The 20,582-nt window shown below is 42.2% G+C and overlaps 1 protein-coding gene across 1 annotated transcript in view; it reads right to left on the bottom strand.

The window, feature by feature from the left end:
- Positions 1–3,863: 3,863 nt before the first annotated feature.
- LOC135505898 (putative palmitoyltransferase ZDHHC13) overlaps positions 3,864–20,582 on the bottom strand; it is a 32,501-nt gene continuing 15,782 nt past the window's right edge. The window contains 16 exon segments of the mRNA XM_064925116.1: positions 3,864–4,131; positions 4,458–4,555; positions 5,050–5,156; positions 5,159–5,206; positions 5,313–5,396; positions 5,677–5,770; positions 6,004–6,066; positions 6,261–6,385; positions 7,040–7,140; positions 7,787–7,920; positions 8,233–8,358; positions 8,623–8,785; positions 8,956–9,020; positions 9,156–9,300; positions 10,101–10,178; positions 10,569–10,691. Of these exon segments, the coding sequence (XP_064781188.1) occupies positions 3,996–4,131; positions 4,458–4,555; positions 5,050–5,156; positions 5,159–5,206; positions 5,313–5,396; positions 5,677–5,770; positions 6,004–6,066; positions 6,261–6,385; positions 7,040–7,140; positions 7,787–7,920; positions 8,233–8,358; positions 8,623–8,785; positions 8,956–9,020; positions 9,156–9,300; positions 10,101–10,178; positions 10,569–10,691 (1,690 nt within the window). The 3' untranslated portion in view covers positions 3,864–3,995.

The following is a 20,582-nucleotide window of genomic DNA, read 5'->3' as shown; positions in this document are numbered from 1 at the left end:
TATGGAACTCCATTAGCTACTCTACTCTTCCTGGGTCCAGGCAAAATTAAGGCAGTTATACATATTTTAAAAACATTACAGAAGTCACAACATATTAAGTGTGTGACCTCGAGCCCACACGCCACTACCACATATCTACAATGCAGAAATCCATGTGTATGTGTGTTATCATGCGTGTGTGTATGCATGTGTATTTTGCGTATGTTATCATGTGTGTGTATGCATGTGTCTGTGCCTTTGTTTGTGTTACTTCACAGTCCCCACTGTTCCATAAGGTGTATTTTTACCTGCTTTGAAATTCTGATTTGAGTGCTTGCATCAGTTACCTGATGTGGAATAGAGTTCCATGTAGTTATGGCCCAATGTCGTACTGTGCGCCTCCCAGTCTGTTCTGAACTTGGGGACTGTGAAGAGACTTCTGGTGGCATGTCTTGTTGGGTATGCAAAGGTGTCCGAGCTGTGTGCTAGTATTTTAAAACAGACAGCTCTGTACCTTCAGCTTGTCAATACCTCTTACAAAAACAAGTAATGATGAAGTCAATCTCTCTGCCATGAGATTGACTTGCATGTCATTAAAGTTAGCTCTCGGTGTACTTTTAAGGACCAGCAGTGCTGGTCCTTAAAGTCCCTCTTTGTGGCACCTGACCACACGACTGAACAGTAGCCCAGGTGCGAAGAAAACCAGGGCCTGTAGGACCTGTCTTGTTTATAGTGTTAAGAAGGCAGAGTAGTGCTTTATTATGGACAGACTTCTCTCCATCTTATCTACTGTTGTTTCAATATGTTTTGACCATGACAGTTTACAGTCCAGCGTTACTCCAAACAGTTAGGTCACCTCAACTTGCTCTATTTCCACATTATTAATTACGAGATGTGCAGTTGAAGCCGGAAGTTTACATACATCTTAGCCAAATACATTTAAACTCAGTTTAACAATTCCTGAGTAAAAAATTAATGTCTTAGGTCAGTTAGGATCACCACTTTATTTTAAGAATGTGAAATGTCAGAAGAATAGTAGAGAGAATTATTTATTTAAGCTTTTATTTCTTTCATCACATTCCCAGTGGGTGAGAAGTTTACATACACTCAATTAGTATTTGGTAGCATTGCCTTTAAACTAACTTCAGTCAAACGTTTCAGGTAGCCTTCCACAAGCTTCCCACAATAAGTTGGGTGAATTTTGGCCCATTCCTTCTGACAGAGCTGTTGTAACTGAGCCAGGTTTGTAGGCCTCTTTGCTCGCACATGCTTTTTCAGTTCTGCCCACAATTTTTTATGGGTTTGAGGTCAGGGCGTTGTGATGGCCACTTCAGTGCCTTGACTTTGTTGTCCTTAATTATGCCATTTTGCCACAACTTTGGAAGTATGCTTGGGGTCATTGTCCATTTGGAAGACTCATTTGCGACCAAGCTTTAACTTCCTGACTGAGGTCTTGAGATGTTGCTTCAACATATACACATAATTTTCAATTCCTCATGACGCCATCTATTTTGTGAAGTGCACCAGTCCCTCCTGCAGCAAAGCACTCCCACCTGCAGCAAAGCACTCCCACAACATGATGCTGCCACCCCCGTGCTTCACGGTTGGGATGGTGTTCTTCGGATATAGATACTTTTGTACCCGTTTCCTCCAGCATCTTCACAAGGTCCTTTGCTGTTGTTCTGGGATTGATTTGCACTTTTCGCACCAAAGTACATTCATCTCTAGAAGACAAAACACGTCTCCTTCCTGAGCAGTATGACGGCTGCGTGGTCCTATGGTGTTTATACTTGCGTACTATTGTTTGTACAGATGAACGTGGTATCTTCATGCGTTTGGAAATTGCTCCCAAGGATGAACCAGACCTGTGGAGGTCTACAATTTTTTCTTGGCTGATTTCTTTTGATTTTCCCATGATGTCAAGCAAAGAGGCACTGAGTTTGAAGGTAGGCCTTGAAGTACATCCACAGGTACACCTCCAATTGACTCAAATTATGTCAATTAGCCTATCAGAAGCTTCTAAAGTCATGACATAATATTCTGCAATTACCCAAGCTGTTTAAAGGCACAGTCAACTTAGTGTATGTAAACTTCTGACCCACTGGAATTGTGATAAAGTGAATTATAAGTGCAATAAACAAAAGTTGGGAAAATTACTTGTGTTCTGCACAAAGTTGATGTCCTAACCGACTTACCAAAACTATAGTTTGTCAACAAGAAATTTGTAGAGTTTTAATTACTCCAACCTAAGTGCATTTAAACTTCTGACTTCAACTGTAGTTGAGGTTTCGTGAATGATTTGTCCCAAATACAATGCTTTTCATTTTGGAAATATTTAGTACTAACTTATTCCTTTGCTATCCATTCCAAAACTAACTGCAGCTCTTTGTTAAGTGTTGTAGTCATTTCAAGCACTGTAGTAGTTCACGTGTGGCCTTACTCAAAGCATGTCGTTAGTAAAGATCAAAAATCAAGGGTCCTAAACAGCTACCCTTGGGAATTCCTGCTTCTGTCTGGATTATGTTTGAGAGGATTGCATTAAAGAACACCCTCTGTGTTCTGTTAGACAAGTAGCTCTTTGTCCACATTATAACAGGGGGTGCAAAGCCATAACACACACGTTTTTCCAGCAGCAGACTATGATCGATAACGTCAAAAGATGCACTGAAGTCTAACAAGACAGCCCCACAATCATTTTATCATCAATTTCTCTCAGCCAATCTTCACTCATTTGTGTAAGTGCTGTGCTTGTTGAATGTCCTTCCCTATTAGCGTGCTGAAAGTCTGCTGTCAATTTGTTTACTGTAAAATAGCATTGTATCTGGTCAAAATATTTTTTTCCAGAAGTTTACTAAGAGTTGGTAACCGACTGATTGGTCGGCTATTTGAGCGAGTAAAGGGGGTTTTACTTGATTTCTAGCTGTGGGAATGATATTCCATGAGAACACAACTTGCCTCAGCATGACTTGGCGCTATACATTAGTTTACACAATGCTCCTAAAATAGCAAAAACATCACTAATGGAGGAATAGGTATTTGGTTACGATAACACAAGACAGTTGGTCATTGGGCTTTGTTGGAACATCCAGTGCAGTGAGTTACAATGGCACATTACTTCACGTGGTAATGCAGAAAACAAAAAAAGCAACATAGCTTGGATGCTTAATGTCACTGCAAAAAAAAGTGTCATTAATCGAAATGACTGGAAATCTCAAGACTGTTGCTTTAAGGCTGAGAGAGAAGAGCATTCCTTGCCTTCTCCCAATAGTGAGCACTAGTTCACCCTTAAATGGATGTAAAAACACTCCATTTGTGTAACAGCTGCCAACAGTCCACCATATTTCTTCCACCTGTCCATTATTCTAAATCCACGAGGGGGAGTGAACGGGTGCACACTTATGGGAGAGGGAATCGGAAACAGCTATGGACTTGGGTGCGTGTCCACTGTCAAGAGAGTGGCTGGATAGAAAATCAGCATATTTAGGAGGTACAGTACTACAAGGCCAGTATTAGAACAAACTGCTCTAGAGAATGCACTGCATGCTCCAATAAAAAGAGTTCAGTGACTGACAAACCAATGTGAGGCTTTGCTTAATCTGTCTACAGTGTCGGTCCTTCAAATCTAAAAACACTCACTTACAGCCTCGTGCGAACACTAAAAACAGACACATTTAAAAAAGCAAAAACATTCTTTATAGAAAAAAAACACATTGATCAAAATACAACTATTTATATTAAAAAGAAAACAATAACTTAAAATACAATTTAAGCCATTAAGGCGAATTCAACTTGGCACAAATTATACATTTCAGATTTCAATTTTTTCCCCCTCATTAATATATACCAGCGTAAGGCAGCAGCAGTCTGTAGCAAAATAAAAAATAAAACTTCCTCCATGCTATCTCTTTATAGTGGTGTTTCTTCACAGGCAGTCCAAAATATAGATTTTTTAAATAAGCTTCATCCGTTTGGTCCAGAACGATAGTGGATCCAGGTCCTAGCTGCCCCCTGTGGGGTCAGACAATGTTGGGCTGGCCGAACATGTGGTCTCGGCCGGGTGGGTACTGCTGGGTCCAGTCGACCATGGCGGGCTTGAACAGCCCACAGCAACGCAGCTGGAAGAACGACACAAGGTTCCGCACCACACCCAAACTATGGAGGGAGAGAGAGAAATGAGAGTAACGGAGAAAGAGAGAAGCACTGGCCTACAATAGTAAATAGGTGGGAGGACACTTGTCTGTTTATTGCTTTTAGTCACCAAGTAAACGGAATCGGCAGGCGAGCCTGATGAAGGTTAGCCTATCTTGTCTAGCCATCTCGTCTCAAGAAGGTCCACAATGGAAATAAGTCCCAGACTTTGTGTGTTATCCTCAATGATTTTACTCGCACGTATGGCTTTTTCAAGTTTCACGTGTGCTTGTTTGTGTTTTTTTTTTTTTTAAATGGTGAAATTAATAAACTAAAAGAAGACAACTTACTTGTAAGGGTTCTGTCTGAGAGAGATGGATTGTGGGAGTTTCCTCTGACGAAGCACCAGGTTTGCCATCTCTGTGTTTGTCAGGCCGTAGAACGCAATCTGTTCAGAAACACACATTCTAACTAAAACAGAAACGACACTACGCCTCCAAATTGTCACATTGGCTTACGAGTCCCTGTCGTTAAAAAAAAGTATGATAAAACAACGATAACAAATGACTCCGTTGAATATTTCCTCAAAAAGACAACAGAAATAGCAGCTCTCCTCCCAGCCCGGCATCATTAAGGCAGTGAGCAGCATGGGGGGACTGCCCGGGGGAAGACACTGCAGCAAGACGGCGTCAACACATCAATCATGAATAACACAAGCAGCGTTTTAATCGGAACAAATCAAAAGAAAGACACAGCGAAAACGTTGGCAGCTCGAGCAAAAACGAGGAAATCAAATAGGGTTTATAGCTCGAGTGCACGTAGTAATAAATGCGGTAGTTCTTTCACCGCGTTTCAAGAAGTTATTCAAATACAACATGCCTACAGTTGTAGACGTGACGGCTGCATTGTAGCGTCATATAGCTACTACACACACACAGTTACCTGGTAGAGCTGTATGACCAGTAGTATGGAAGCCCAGGAGGTATGGAAGAAAGCTAGACAGAAGACACCCAGTACCCAGGAAGAACAGCCCACCAGGGCAGAGATGGCCCCCACACACCCTCCTCTTGGTAGTGCAGCGGGCAGTGCTTTGACCAGTCTGGCAACACACACGAGAATGTCAGGCAGGAAGACAAGTACATGCGTTAAGAATGTACACAAATAAAGTGCATTTGTCTATGTGATTAATTGAGGCAGTCACTCACACACGAGACATCCGTAGAACATCCACGCTCCCATCAGGCAGAGATAGAGGAGGAAGAGAACAAAGAAGTGGTGATTCCTGGCACCTGAAGAAAGTAAGAATGGGTGGGAGAAAGAGAAGACAAAACTTTTGTCATTAAAACGCAAAACTCTGGCGCTGACAAAGCGGCTGTGTATTTGTGTCGGCTAACCTTAGACGAATACTGTGTTTCCAAGTGTTCAAATACTAGTCGACTCCACGACAACGATTGCGTTCCACTATGCAACCCTATTAGTGCGTATTGAGGATTCGTGTAGATTATCCTACAAACTGTATGTATAATTTAGGGTAGACAGAAATATATACGCTCTGTTGGTTTTAGTCACCGATGCAGCCATTGATCCAGATGGAGTGATGGTCCTGTTTCGCCACGCAGGCGTCACAGGAGAAGCAGTGACTGGCCCTCATAGGCTTCTTCATCTGCATAACCCGAAACACAAAAAAAAAAAAATGTAAAAAAACAACAATTACAATTAAAAAAATAAAAAATAAATCAACCAATCAGCATTTCTTCATATCACCACATTTCCTAACACGTGAAAACTTGAGCAAAACATATTTGTTAATTGGGAGGTCATGAGTATCCCTCTCTCTCACTAATAGCAATGGTTGAGTAAACGCGTTGGAATGGAACTGGCCTACTTGTGGCTTACCATACATGAAGTGCAGAAGATACTGGGGTCCAAGCAGCCCGCCTCTGCCAGCAACACCACATTCTGGAGGCGACACAGAAGACCAACACCATCCATCACATCCATGTCATTGAAGTAGATTGCCAGCCATGTCACATGCCAACGACCCCTCCAGCCAGACCAGGGTAAATGTTGACCTGTCCATAATGGTTTTCTACCAGTCTTTTAAAAACAAAACAGTGATAGAACAACACCTCTCCCGATGCCCTTCTCCTTACCATCTTTTTCTCTTCCTCAGTTGCCTTGACGATGCCGGGGTCAGTCCGACAGGAGCGGAGGTAGTAGTAGAGCAGAACCGTGGCGTTGACAGTGAACAACACCTGTACCGTGGCACTGGGACCATGTAGGGAGACGGATTGAGGACATAACGTCGCACCACTTACAGTAGATGTATTCCAATCCTACCCTGGATGTCATCTTCTACCTGATAATTCAATTGCACCCAACCAGTGTCCCAGGACAAAATAGGTCCTTGATTGGAGGGGAAGAATGAGATTTACTTATTATAAAAATTTTTTTAACTGACTGCGGTCCAGATTAGAATTGTATGGGTATGAAACATTAACTACTTTAACACCTAACCATGATACTGGACTGAGATGGACGTGGTACAAGGACGTGGTTACAAGAGCGCGGTGCAGCGGTAGTGCTGCAGCCTCTCAAGCACATAGCGGCATGGATAGAAAATACCACCCAAACCCTATACTTTAGTACTGTCTGCCCTGCACCCCGCCATCTGATAAAATACGCAAGGAGAAAGGAGCTCCAGTGCTCCTTCAAAAAAAAAAAAAAAAAAAAAGAGATGGACTTGGTTAGGCTGGACTAGAAAGGTCTGGACTGAACTAGACGAGATTGAGATGGACTAGGACAGTCAATGACAGGGGAGCTTTTTAGTGTTGATTCAGTACAGTGTTACATGCTGGGTAGGTACAGAATGTAGAGTGCTGCCCTGGGTTGAAGTGTGAGTGACAGTAGAGGCCCTGTGTTAAAAGGATATCAGGCAGGAAGCACAGGCACCAGGTGACCAGCATCCAGAAGACTGATGCCATAAGAGTTGTAGCAGGAACCAGCGACTGCAGGGCCGGGCTCGCCAATTGCCTGTAAGTGTACACACACGCCATACTTATTATTGTACACGTTATAATATTGTTTCAACTGTTTGCCCGAGTGGCACTGCATGTCAGTGCAAGAGATGTCACTACAGTCCCTGGTTCGAATCCAGGCTGTATCACATCCGGCCGCGATTGGGAATCCCATAGGGCGGCACCCAATTGGCCCAGTGTCGTCCGGGTTTGGGTTTGGCCGGGGTAGGCCAAATAAGAATTTGTTCTTAACGGACTTGCCTAGTTAAATAAAAGGTTACATTTAAAATGTAAATTTAAAAAAAATATCAGTCTTGTATGAAAAATGAGTTTACCCATAAGTGCTCCTAGAGAGTACATCTACTTAATGAGCAGGCACATCAGCAAACAACTGCCCAGGGAGATTTGACAGAACCAAGCACGGACAGTATGACTAAAAGCAGGCTACTAGAGTCAGTACGTGAGCTCCATCTTGCGGAGGTCCCTAGTAATACCAACAGAGCTCTAGACATGGGGTGCACTGCGGATCTCTCAATGCATCTCAGTAACTCAGTTAACTTGGAGTTGAAGTACACTCATAACAGTTGATCAATCCTTACCACTGTGATGCCGCGTGGTCTTGTCTACTGGATTGACCACGGGCGGCCAATGTGCATTCTCACCGTTGAGCCAGGTTGACCACAGCCATCACACAGGCCAGCAGAACCCCTTTCAGCAGCCAGGATTCTGAGCTCAAGTCAGCTATCGCTCCCACACTGCCCAGCACAGCAACGCAGAACATAAACTGAAGACACACCTAGAGAGAGACAAGAGCAGAGAGAGAGAGAGAGAGAGAGAAGTAAAATCAATTAAATAATCTTTACTGAAGAGAAATACAAAATATTAATTTCAACCACAATGTGAAGAAAACTGCAGCGTTGGCATCCGTTTTAAAGCCAAGGTTAATTATTGTTCTCCCCCATGCTGTCGCACACGCACACACGATACTGGAAATATGGGTCAAGATCTCTCATAGTCATTTGTTGAGCATATGAAAGTGTCGTGCCCCACACCCTGTGTGTGTTGAAGTAACGTAGGCAGAGGAAAAGTGTGTGTGTGGTGTCCATACCCTGTACCGGTTAACTAGGCGCAGGCAGCGGGATTTGGAGCGTATCCTCTCCTGCTTGACGTGGTTGAGCATGTGGACGAGCAGGGGGCTGTGCACCTGGTGGGCCAAGTCTATGGGAGTGTCACCCTGAGGAGACAAACAACACAGTCCCAGCATCACACTCACAGTCCTTAGTGAACCTCACACACTATAGTCCATTGTATTCACGATAGCAAATAAATATGCACATGTTCATGTTTCTAATACGCCAACACGTGTATCTCAAGAGACTTCTATGTTAGTAACATCCCGAGTATGATGCAAGCATCAATTTAGTCTATGCTTTTATAATCCCCCTCAGGAGCTCACATTTATGATAGGATTAATTAGTGTGTGTATGGGTGATCTCACGTTGGCGTTCTCGGCATCCACGCTAGCCCCGGCTTCCAGCAGGATGTGTGCGGCGTCTACGTTTCCCGCCAGCACGGCACAGTGCAGCGGAGAGTTCCTGTTCACTTTGTCCACCGCACTCACCGACGCATTGCACTTCAGCAGGAAGTTAGTGGGCTCGGGCCTGCATTCAGTGATTGGTTTATTGACTTCAGATCTCCCCGCCCCTAACCATGACCTTTCTTAGTAGTACCTTACCAAAAGAAGCCTAATAGGCCAGTTATTGAGGACATATGTCATTGTAAGCATACATGGAAAAGAAACAAATAATCATTGGGTTGCAGGGAAACGTACCCAATGATTTTCTGTGCTGCCAACATCAGGGGTGTCTGCCCATTTGAGTCAGGAAGGTCAACTTCCTACAACAGCAAAAAAGATTAAAATAAAAAAAGGGCCTTGTTAGACTGAAGAGGGTGAATAAAGGAGAAAGGATGAGAGAGCACAATAATAAAAGAGAGAAGGAGAGTGTGTTGCTGAGAGAGAAAGAGTCTCACTTGTCCCTTGGCCATGAGGTAGGCTGCTATGGGCATGTGTTGGAAGAGGATTGCCAGATGCAGGCTGCGGTAGCCCTCCCCGTCGGCCACAGATTGGTCGGCTCCGTACCGCAGCAGCTGGATCACCATGGAGAGGTGGCCTTGCCTGTACACAGACAACCATACATAAAGTCACCAAACCAAATATTGGCACCCTTACTTCTTCAATGGAGCCGAATGTTCTGCTTTTTTTCTTCTTTTCAAAAGTGGATGAATTACTATGTTAACCCTGTAAGCACCTACAACGTACCACAATGAGATAAATAGAGCACCACGGTACGAGTCACAATACCCATAAAACCTTGCAGTCGACCATTTATTTTTCCCCATAGGGGATTTTTAGAAACACTTAAAATAAGGGCAGAGTTTCGTGTAGGCTCACCCTGGCGTGACGTTTTGATAACCGTGCAAATCTCTCTAGGACGAGGTGACTTAATATATTCCGCCTGTATTTCCCCCCAAAAATGAAATGCTGATTGGCCACTAATGTGGTTATCAAAAACGTCATGCCGGGGTAAGCCTACACGAAACACTGCCCTTATATTAAGCGCTTCTAAAGTCCCATATGGGGAAAATGAATGGTTGGAAAAACTAATTGGAACAATTTCCCTGTTTGGCTCTATTACACACTAAATGAGATCACTTGCCTCCGACCAAATTAATTTGAAAAATTCAGTCCAGGCCATTTTTGACTTTGAAGTAAAAAATAATAATTTCAGTTTATTGTCTTGGTCGTATGAAGTCGTAAATCAAACAAAACTTGCGACGTTCACAAGTGTATTTCTATTTAATCTTATCCGAGAAGAAATAGTAAATCATATAAGGGTGCCAATATATTTGAGCGAAACTGTAATGGTGGATAGAGAGCGAGAGAGGGGTGACCTTGCCTACCAACAAAGCAATTACCTTATGGCCCAATGCAAGGGTGTGGAGTTCAGGTCACCACCTAGTTGGTCTATGACTGCCCCTTTGGATATATAATACCTATGAAAGAGTATTGAAAGGACATCTTAAAAATACACCTACCAATGTCTTTGCACAGGAATATTCACACTGGGAATGACGTAGGATTGTTGTTTGTAAGAAAAAAAAGAACATTCAAAATCTAAAACTACAGTCCTAACCAAATAAAATAGTATTGGTCACACAACAGTTAGAATACAGTATATACATATTAGATGAGTAATGCAAGATATGTAAACATGATTAAAAAGTGACTAGTGTTCCATTTATTAAAGTGGCCAATGATTTCAAGTCTGTATGCCTGTAGGTGGCAGCCTCTCTTGTGCTAGTGATGGATATTTAACAGTCGAATGGCCTTGAGATAGAAGCTGTGCTGCACAACCAGACATGTGTTTGATGTAGAGCCCTTACTTGACCACCTCTGCGTGGTTGTTGATGGCTGCCCAGTGTAGGAGGGAGACATTCTCCTTGTCAGGCTGCCTCACATTGTAACCAGCCTCCATCAGTTCCTTACATCGGTCCAGGATACCAAACCTAGAATCCAAGCACGGGGGTAAAAGACATTAAAAATAGATTCACTCGCACAAAGAAAACACCTTGCTGTCCATCTCTGGAAGGTGTACTGGAATATAAACATGAATCAAAAGGAGAAACTTTTGAACAATAAACAAGGTTACCATTTCCCCAACTTGACAGAAAGCTACAACACTAGGGGTCAGTATCTAGTCCTGCTCATAAATTGGATGCCATGGCTTTTCTGCATTTGGTCAGAAAAGTTATGCTAGTTATTATCATTGCATGACTACAATTACATGGTCTGGTTGGAGAACAGAGATGTTGAGTTTGAGAGAGAAGTTGCTGGAGAGATTTGGTTGGTAGAGTATGGCGCTTCCAACGCCAGGGTTGTGGGTTCGATTCCCATGGGGGACCAGTATGACAATGTATGCACTCACTACTGTAAGTACATCAGAAAAATGTAGCGGTTTTATTCTGATTTAGCTGAGAATTACATTGATAAGGCATACATCTATCCCCTTTTCCTGTGCCATCCAAATGTTGTTAGCTAGCTGGCCAGGTAAATTGACAAAAGAAGGTCGTTTGTTATCAAACCAGAAACTCGTGGCTCGCTAGTAGTTTACAACGGCCCGCAACATGGCTTATAAAATGTGCGCCAATTCGCGTAGAAATGGAAGATGGTACAGTAGCTCTGGTAATATAGAACAACACGTTTTGAGTGGTTATGTAAAAGGGCAAGCTTGACTGTCACGGTGCTCCGTTTTTCCTCTTTGGCAGTGGAATTTAGAGACTGCGTGACAGCGAAGTCAGACTGGGCCGTTTGTTCTTACAGGCAAACTAAAAAAGTATCCACTTCGCACAACCGCTCCAATAATTAAGCAAATGGAACAGAAACCCCATCACTCTGCACACCGCAGCTTGTCATCACGGCTAAATAACATTTTAAAACTGATGGAGGCGCGCAGAAACAACGGACGGGGAGGAGCAGCGGACTAGCCAGTGTGGTTAGGGATGAAGCTGGCTTGCTCACACCTGTCACACGTTATATATGATGGAGAACTCATTCTGAACGACATCACGCTCTGAACTCTGATATTCTATTTGTAGGACGCATAAGGTTGCATTCTTTGCTCAGGTCATTCAATTTCGATACGAGAAAGGCTCCACATTGACTCTGTACCGGTACCCCCTGTGTATAGCCTCCACATTGACTCTGTACCGGTGCCCCCTGTATATAGCCTCCACATTGACTCTGTACCAGTACCCCCTGTGTATGGCCTCCACATTGACTCTGTGCCAGTACCCCCTGTGTATGGCCTCCACATTGACTCTGTACCAGTGCCCCCTGTGTGTGGCCTCCAAATCGACTCTGTGCCGTAACACCCTGTATATAGCCTCCACATTGTTATTTACTGCTGCTCTTTAATTATTTGTTATTCTTACCTCTTACTTTTTTGGGGGGTATTTTCTTAAAACTGCATTGTTAAGGTTAAGGGCTTGTAAGTAAAGCATTTCACAGTAAGAAGTAAGTACCCGTTGTATTCGGCACATGTGACAAATAAAATTAGATTTGATGTGTGTGTGTTACAGGGGATGCGAGAAAGAGACAGGAACAGATAGAGAGAACGACAGACAGACAGACAGACAGACAGACAGAACATTCCAGAGTTCCTAACCTCCTGCCAAATGTATGACCATATTAGAGACACATATTTCCCTCAGATTACACAGAACCACAAAGAATTTGAAAATAGCTTTGATGAACTATTGGGTGAAATACCACAGTGTGACATCACAGCAGCAAGATTTGACCTGTTGCCACAAGAAAAGGGCAACCAGTGAAGAACACACACCATTGTAAATACAACCCATATTTATGTTGATCACCACCTTCCGGAGACACCTGAAACCCCACCTCTTTAAGGAATACCTAGGATAGGATAAAGTAATCCTTCTCACCCCCCCCCCCTTAAATGATTTAGATGCACTATTGTAAAGTGGCTGTTCCACTGGATGTCATAAGGTGAATTCACCAATTTGTAAGTCGCTCTGGATAAGAGCGTCTGCCAAATGACTTAAATGTAATGTAAATGAGAAACACACCATAATTTGTTGGTATCAAGGGGATTCGATTAAGCCGACCCGGGTAGGCGAGGTTCGCACCGAGTGGAAAGTGATTGCATTCGTTTTGGAACTGGGCAACCTGCCATGAGCCGGGTGCCCTTTTCGACGACAAAGTCGGCTTAAAACAAAAGTGATGTAGGTTAAGCACTAGGATTCTGTGTTGTCACATGCAAAAGTGATGGTGTTTTTATCAAAAACAATCTGCCTTCCCAATAAAAACTACACTAAACAAAAAGATAAACGCAACATGTAAAGTTCCATGTTTCAGGCGCAGAAATAAAAGATTGCAGAAATGTTCCATATGCACAATTAACTTCAGGCACAACTGTGTTTACATCCCTGTTAGTGAGCATTTCTCCTTTGCCGAGATAATCCAGTCACCTGACAGGTGTGTCATATCAAGAAGCTGATTAAACAGCATGATCATTACATGACTGCCACTAAAATGTGCAGTTTTGTCAAACAAAGTTGAGGGAGCGTGCAATTGGCATGCTGACTGCAGGAATGTCCACCAGAGCTGTTGCCAGAGAATTGAATGTTAATTTCTCTACCATAAGCCACCCCCAACAACATTTTAGAGAATTTGGTATACGCGACGGACCACATTTTTTCGATGGCAATTTGAATGCACAAAGATACTGTGACGAGATCCTGAGGCCCATTGTCGTGCCATTCACCTCATGTTTCAGCATGATAATGCACGACCCCATGTCAGAAGGATCTTTACATAATTCCTGGAAGCTGAAAATGTCCCAGTTCTTCCATGGCCCGGATACTCACCAGACATGTCACCCATTGAGCATGTTTGGGATGCTCTGGATTGACGTGTACGACAGCGTGAACCAGTTGGAGCCAATATCCAGCAACTTCACAGCCATTGAAGAGTGGGACAACATTCCACAGGCCACAATCAACAGCCTGATCAACAGCCTGATGTCGGCTCTTTCGACTCATTTTGTTAACTTGAGTCAGTAATACCCAGAGCACGCAGGACCCTCTACCGATGAACTGAAAATGAGAAAGAGTCGCTCTCGTTGACCATAGCGAGTTTATTAGAGCGGTCATTTGTGACAGACTTATAAACGTCCCTTAAAACAACATTTGTTGATTGTTAATGTTAGGGAATAATCAGTATTTGTTGGTAACATATGTAAGATGTTTTGTAAGTTACTTCTCATCAGAATGGTATTTTTGTATAATACTGTGGCGGGGTTGCAGTTCTGTTCTATGTCAAGACTAAGTTGCATGGGCCGCAGAGAGGGGAGAGGTCAAAGTGTCATCATGTGTAAACATATCTTTTGCTCCATTGTGTGTGTGCCAGTCACACCCTACTTTTCCCATCGGGGAAAAGGAGGATGGCAGTGTCTGGAATCATTCTCATGCTTCCTTTTATCTTAACCTATAGCCTCACTCTGCTCTCCGTGAGCTTGTATCTAAATGACAATTTGATATATGCCTGTTGATATGGAGGATTGGTTTATGGTTCTGAGTTTGAGAAAGGAGACAAAGCTGAACAATGAATTATGCCGATGCTGTCTTATCCTGTGTATCTTTGCTATAAAGGATCCCATTTTGCCATTATTGGGACTCTCAACTCTCAAATGCACTAGATTGTGAACGACTCTTCACGGAATGCATTACTTGACAGCCATGAGGGTGATAAGTAGCCTGACGACTCCAGCTCAACTCAAAAAAAAAAGAAGAAAAAAAGAAGGAATGAACCAATGTCCGGTAGTGAATGACGTCAACTGCGTCAGACGCTTCAAATTAAAAAGCACTTTTATTTTTCCTCGCGTCTGCGCGAGCTGGTAAAGTGAGCGCATAAATTGCAAAGAAAAGACCGTTTGTGCATTGTCATGTCCGGAATTGTGACATGTATAGTTAAGTGTCTATTTAGTGTTGAAAAGTTTAGTTGCCAATAATACATATTTGAAAACAATAACTTTACGCCTACCTCTGATTTTCGAGCACAGCCATATAGCCTGCAGGCTACGGCTGGGAAACTCCAGGAACTCTGTTCAAGAGAGAACACTTATGTAGAAAGAACAAGACTAGCTAAATTCTTTGTAACCTGCTAGGGTGTATTAGCTAAAACTCTCCTCCTTACAACCTGAGCCAACATAACAGAAAGCAGTTAAGGTAGGACATATAAGGTGAGTCCAAAGGAAAACACAACAATAATTCAAAAGGGCTGCATAGCAAACGCAACTGTTTAGTATGGATTCGTATGACAATTAAGTTGGCAAACGCTACGCAGTGTATGTGAATTGATGCTCTACTCTCGCACCAAAATTGACTCTGCTGACGATTTCAGCTTCACGCTAAGTTCTTTGTGGGCGTGGCGTAGCGTTTGGCCGGAGCAAGGAGTCTGGGGCTGCGGTTCAAGTGCAAAGTAGAAAGGCCTTGGCCCTAAACCCTCAGCCCTTGAACCCTCAACCACCTCCCCAGATATTGTGGTAAATGCTCTACAACAAAGCTTTGTGTCTAACAAGTTCTCTGCCCTTAACACCTCCAAAACAAAGGTAATGTGGTTTGGAAGAAGAAGAATACCCCTCTCCCCACAGGTGTGATTACTACCTCTGAGGGTTGAGAGCTTGAGGTAGTCACCTCATACAAGTACTTTGGAGTATGGCTAGATGGTACACTGTCCTTTCTCAGCACAATCTAGACTTGGATTCATTTAGCCTAATCGCTCCTCTTTCACCCCAGCTGCCAAACTAACCCTGATTCAGGTGACCATCCTACCAATGCTAGATTACGGAGAAGTAGTTTATAGATCGGCAGGTAAGAGTGCTCTCGAACGGGAAGACGTTCATTACCCTTCGGCCATCAGATTAGCCACAAATGCTCCTTATAGGACACATCACTGCACTCTATACTCCTCTAAACTGGTAATCTCTGTAAACCGTCACAAGACCCACTGGTTGATGCTTATTTATAAAAGCCTCTTAGGCCTCACTCCCCCTTAACTGAGATATTTACTGCAGCCCTCATCCTCCACATTCAACACCCGTTCTGCCAGTCACATTCTGTTAAAAAGGTCCCCAAAGCACACACATCCCTGGGTTGCTAGTCTTTTCAGTTCGCTGCAGCTAGCGACTGGAACGAGCTGCAACAAGCACCCAAACTGGACCCATTTTATCTCCATCTCTTCATTCAAAGACTCAAAATCATGGACACTCTTACTGGCAGTTGTGGCTGCTTTGCGTGATGTATCGTTGCCTCTGCCTTCTTGCCCTTTGTCTATGCCCAATAATGTTTGTACCATATTTTGTGCTGCTACCATCTTGTGTTGTCATGTGTTGTTGCCTTGCTATGTTGTGGTCTTAGGTCTCGTTATGTAGTGTTGTCTCGTCCTGGTATGCGTTTTGTCCTATATTTATATTTTTAATCCCAGCCTGTCCCCACAGGAGACCTTTTGGTAGGCCGTCATTGTAAATGAGAATTTGTTATTAACTGACTTGCCTAGTTAAATAAAAGGTTCAATCAAAAAAATTACATTTTACATCGTAATCTGAGTGTACCTTAAAATGTCCCTTGCCCAAGCGAGGGAGAGTGATGATTGCCTCTCCAATGTTCTTGATGGAAATCTTGAAGTTGAGCTTATAAAAAACAACTTTTAAAAACTAAAAGCTATTGATGTACCTAGCAAGCACTCAGGTAGCTAGCTATAGTTACCCATAGCTGGCTAGCTAGATTTATAGTTTGGCAATTTATTCCAATACATTTCTGAATTCCCCAAAAATATGTTTATGAAGCTAGCTATCTATGTTTTATAGGCTCCTCACTAGGAGTCTGAGTCACATTGGCAAACAAATGACGCTCAACGCTAAAATCAATGTCATCTATGTATATTTTTTGGCTAGCTAGCAAGCAAGCTCGCATTGTAAGTTTGTCTCACATGCCGAATATGAAGTAGTGTTGATAAAATGATACTTCGCGGCCAACGGAGTTTGACACGCAATTGAATTGTGGGTCATATCAACCCCGCAAGTGATTAAATTAAATTTTATTGGTCACGTGACCCAATTCAGGAAACTAGGCGTATGTCGCAAGTCACGACTTCACAGGAGCACCGTTTGAACGTACATTTTTTTTAAAAATGCATTTTTTTGCCAGAAATGCCTTTTAGAACATATGAACTTTTATGTGCTTAATACCAAACTGTTGGCCACATGTGAATACAAATAAAGTTGTTAAATTACAAGCCTAGTTGGGTTAGCCAAAGAAAAAGATAGGAACCTTCCCGCTAGCCATGAGAAAATGAGTGGGCTGGACATGCTGAGAGAGGAGTTTCAGATTGGTGTATCATCAGCTTCAACACAGTCTGGAACTTCACTTCCTGATCACAGTCCACACCAAGTTTGCCCCCGACTGGTGCGTAGGCCTAATCAAGCAGCGCTTCAGAAAGACTGGAGTGAACACTGTCTGAGATTGCTGGTGTTGTGAAGGAGAGCACTGTGACAGGGGTCAACATCCCACAGCTGATTGGACTGGAGGATGGTACGGTGCTGTTGCAAAGCTATGGCTGGCAACAACACCTGATTCCGTACTTCAGGCCGCTGCCACAGATCAAGCAGTACCAGCACATCAGGTGAATATCATTTTCATTGCATTGTATGACGTTATTCTTCTTACCTAAAATTGGGAGGTGAATTGATGTTGTGCAGGGTAGTAAATGTCTAAAGATTTTTGATTTTATTCCCTGTTTTACAGCTTCGCGGCTCTGGGGCCTATTGTTGACATACTGCAACAATCTCATGTGACCGTATCAAGTGTCCACCACATAAATATATGCCGCATGTATCTGTTTATGTATCGTATATGTGCACCTCACTCCAGGTTTCAACTCAGGTTGCATGGCCTTATCATATTGTATACTGTTCGACACGTATGTATGGAATACTAAGTATGCTAATGCACTGTTGTGAAGGCATTTGGGCAGGGGTGTAAAGTACTTAAGTAGTACTTGAAAGTATCTTTACTGAAGTATTTGTGTGGGGTATCTGTACTTTACTATTTATATTTTTGGAAAATTTACTTCATTACATTCCAAAAGAAAGTAATGTACTTTCTACTCCATTGTCCCGGACACCCAAAAGTACTCATTACATTTTGACAGGAAAATTGTCCAATTCACACACATAAAGAGAACATCCCTGGTCATCCCTACTGCATCTGATCTGGTGGACCCACTAAACACAAATGCTTTGTTTGTGCTGGAGTGTGCCCTGTCTATCCGTCAATCATTTAAAAAAATACAAAATTGTGCTGTCTGGTTTAATATAAGGGATTTGACAATTTAGTACTTTTTCCACCACTGGATGTGGCTGGGGGTTGTAGCATTTATTTCACATGACCCATTAATTTTAGACAAGTGTGTCTAGGTAAGCACCATCTAATGTTTTTATCTGGACACTTTGTTAACCTGGAATTTTCCCCTTATTGTAGGCTACTACTACTTTTAGTCTTAATCTTTACTACACTACTCACTGTTTAGCACATGACCTTCACATGTGAATCCTTAAAGAGATGGGTGGGGCTGGCTTAAGAGGGTGTGAACAATGCTTAAATGGTGTAGACAAAGGAGAACTCTCCAGTAGGTACGAAAACATTCAAAGGACCTTTTCTCAAAAGTGAGTTTACAAGTTTATCAACATTCAAATCAGAATTACTTCCCCATTGTTCCTAAAGAAATGCAGTGTATGATACCATTTTGTAGCCAAGTCTCTACTTTTATCCAATGTAAAAAAAAAAATTATTTCAAATTTTGCTACATAAGACCGATTTGAGCCGGTCAGTCACATATTTGATCAAAGTTGTTCACTCGCTCACCCAAGCTAAATCGAGGGGACAATGTTTGTAAATTGGACCACCACTTAAGATGGCAATCAAACTGTTTCTGGTTTAGACAGGGATTCCCCAGAGGGAAAGTGGCTAGCAAGAAGGCTGAGGGGGTAACGAAGGCAGAGTGGGTAAAAATAACGGGATTAGACCAAAGCCCCACAAATGTTTTGTTCTCGAGTGCGAGTTAGTTGAGCAGAGGCTGTGCATATTTTGGTTCTACAAAGCTGTGTCCGTCATAACATTCAATAATCAATTAATTGCAGTCATTCTTGCACCATTCAATCAATTATCAGTTCTAAACCAATGGCGGCTCCTCAGAGGAAGGGGAGAACCATCTTCCTCAGCGAATTTCTTAAATATATATATTTTTAGATTAAACTATAAATATATTCACATCACCAAATAATTGATTAAAAACACACTGTTTTGCAATGAAGGGCTACAGAAGCCTCAACAGCACTCTGTAGGGTGGTACCATGGGGAGAGAGCAAGCTATATTTTATAGTATTTTTTCCCCCTCACTTTCATTTACTTAGCTAGCGAATGCAGCCAGCTAGTTTAGCCTACTCAAACAGTCGAGATTTATATCATTTAAAAGCTTACAAACAAGGTTGTCAAACTATTTTACAATTTCTTAAATTAGACATTTACCTCAATGTCAGTTGTAGTATCCAAAAATGTGTGAACTTATATTCGCATATGACCATTTAAAAGGTTGACATTCAACAGTGGGTGGACTGTAATTGTGGTAGTAATTAGAAGTTAAAATGTCAATAATAATTTAAAAAGTCAAGGGTACCAGCTAAATTTCAGTCGTTTGCTAAATCCTATTTAAATAGGCAGGTTTCCATTGACACAGGTTAATTCTACAAAGCGATGTGGCAAAGAAGAGCATTGCGACATGGAAACGGCAGATATAGACTACACAATGCATTTGAAACGTATTCAGACCAAGACTTTCTCCACATTACAGCCGTATTCCAAAATGGATTAAATACAAATCCTCATGTGTGTAGATGAGGAAAAAATACAATTTAATCCATTTTAGAATAAGGCAGTAAGGTAACAAAATGTGGAAAAAGTCAAGTTGTCTGAATACTTCCCGAAGTTCCTGTCAACATTTAATTCTAAAATGCCTACTGCTGCTAAATCCATTTTTCTAACTATAAAAATAATGTTTCTTTGCAGGACAAGTATTGTGCTGACTTTCAAGAATGCCTGTATTGCTTCGGGTTGCTTTTTTGGTTGCCTGGGAAGTTTCATCATCCAATTATTTCAGAGTGCAAAGTTTCACCATGGCATGGAGCATTGTGATACGTTAGTAGATGAGAATTATTAGAATGTCAAATATTAGTAAATGATTGCATTTTATCAATGCTGGCTTTTGCGAGCTAACAGACAAAAACAGATACAGTGCCTTCAGAAAGTATTCATACCCCTTGACTTAGTCCACAATTTGTTGTGATACAGCCTGATTTCTAATTTTGTTTTTTTTCTTTCACCCACTACACACAATACCCCACAATGACAAAGTGCAAACATGTTTTTAGTCACACCCCTGACTCAATACTTTGTAGAAACACCTTTAGCAGCGATTACAGCTGTGAATATTTCCGGGTAAGTGGAAGAGCTTTTCTCACCTGGATTGTGCAACTTTTCCCCTATATTCTTCTCAAAATTCTGTCAAATTGGTTGTTGATCATTGCTAGACAACCATTTTCAGGTCTTGCCATAGATTTTAAGTCAAAACTAACTCGGTAACTAAGGAACATTCACTGTCTTCTTGGTAAGTAGGCAACTGCAGCGTAGATTTGGCCTTGTGTTTTAGGTTATTGTCCTGCTTAAAGGTCAATTCATCTCCCAGTATCTGGTGGAAGGCAGACTGAACCAGGTTTTCCTCTAGGATTTTGCCTGTACTTAGCACAATACCATTTCATC

The sequence above is a fragment of the Oncorhynchus masou genome, chromosome 2 (assembly GCF_036934945.1).
Source record: "Oncorhynchus masou masou isolate Uvic2021 chromosome 2, UVic_Omas_1.1, whole genome shotgun sequence".
Classification (NCBI taxonomy): Eukaryota; Metazoa; Chordata; class Actinopteri; order Salmoniformes; family Salmonidae; genus Oncorhynchus; species Oncorhynchus masou.
The sequence above is the reverse complement of the archived record's forward strand: the minus strand, read 5'-3'. Positions and strand labels throughout refer to the sequence as shown.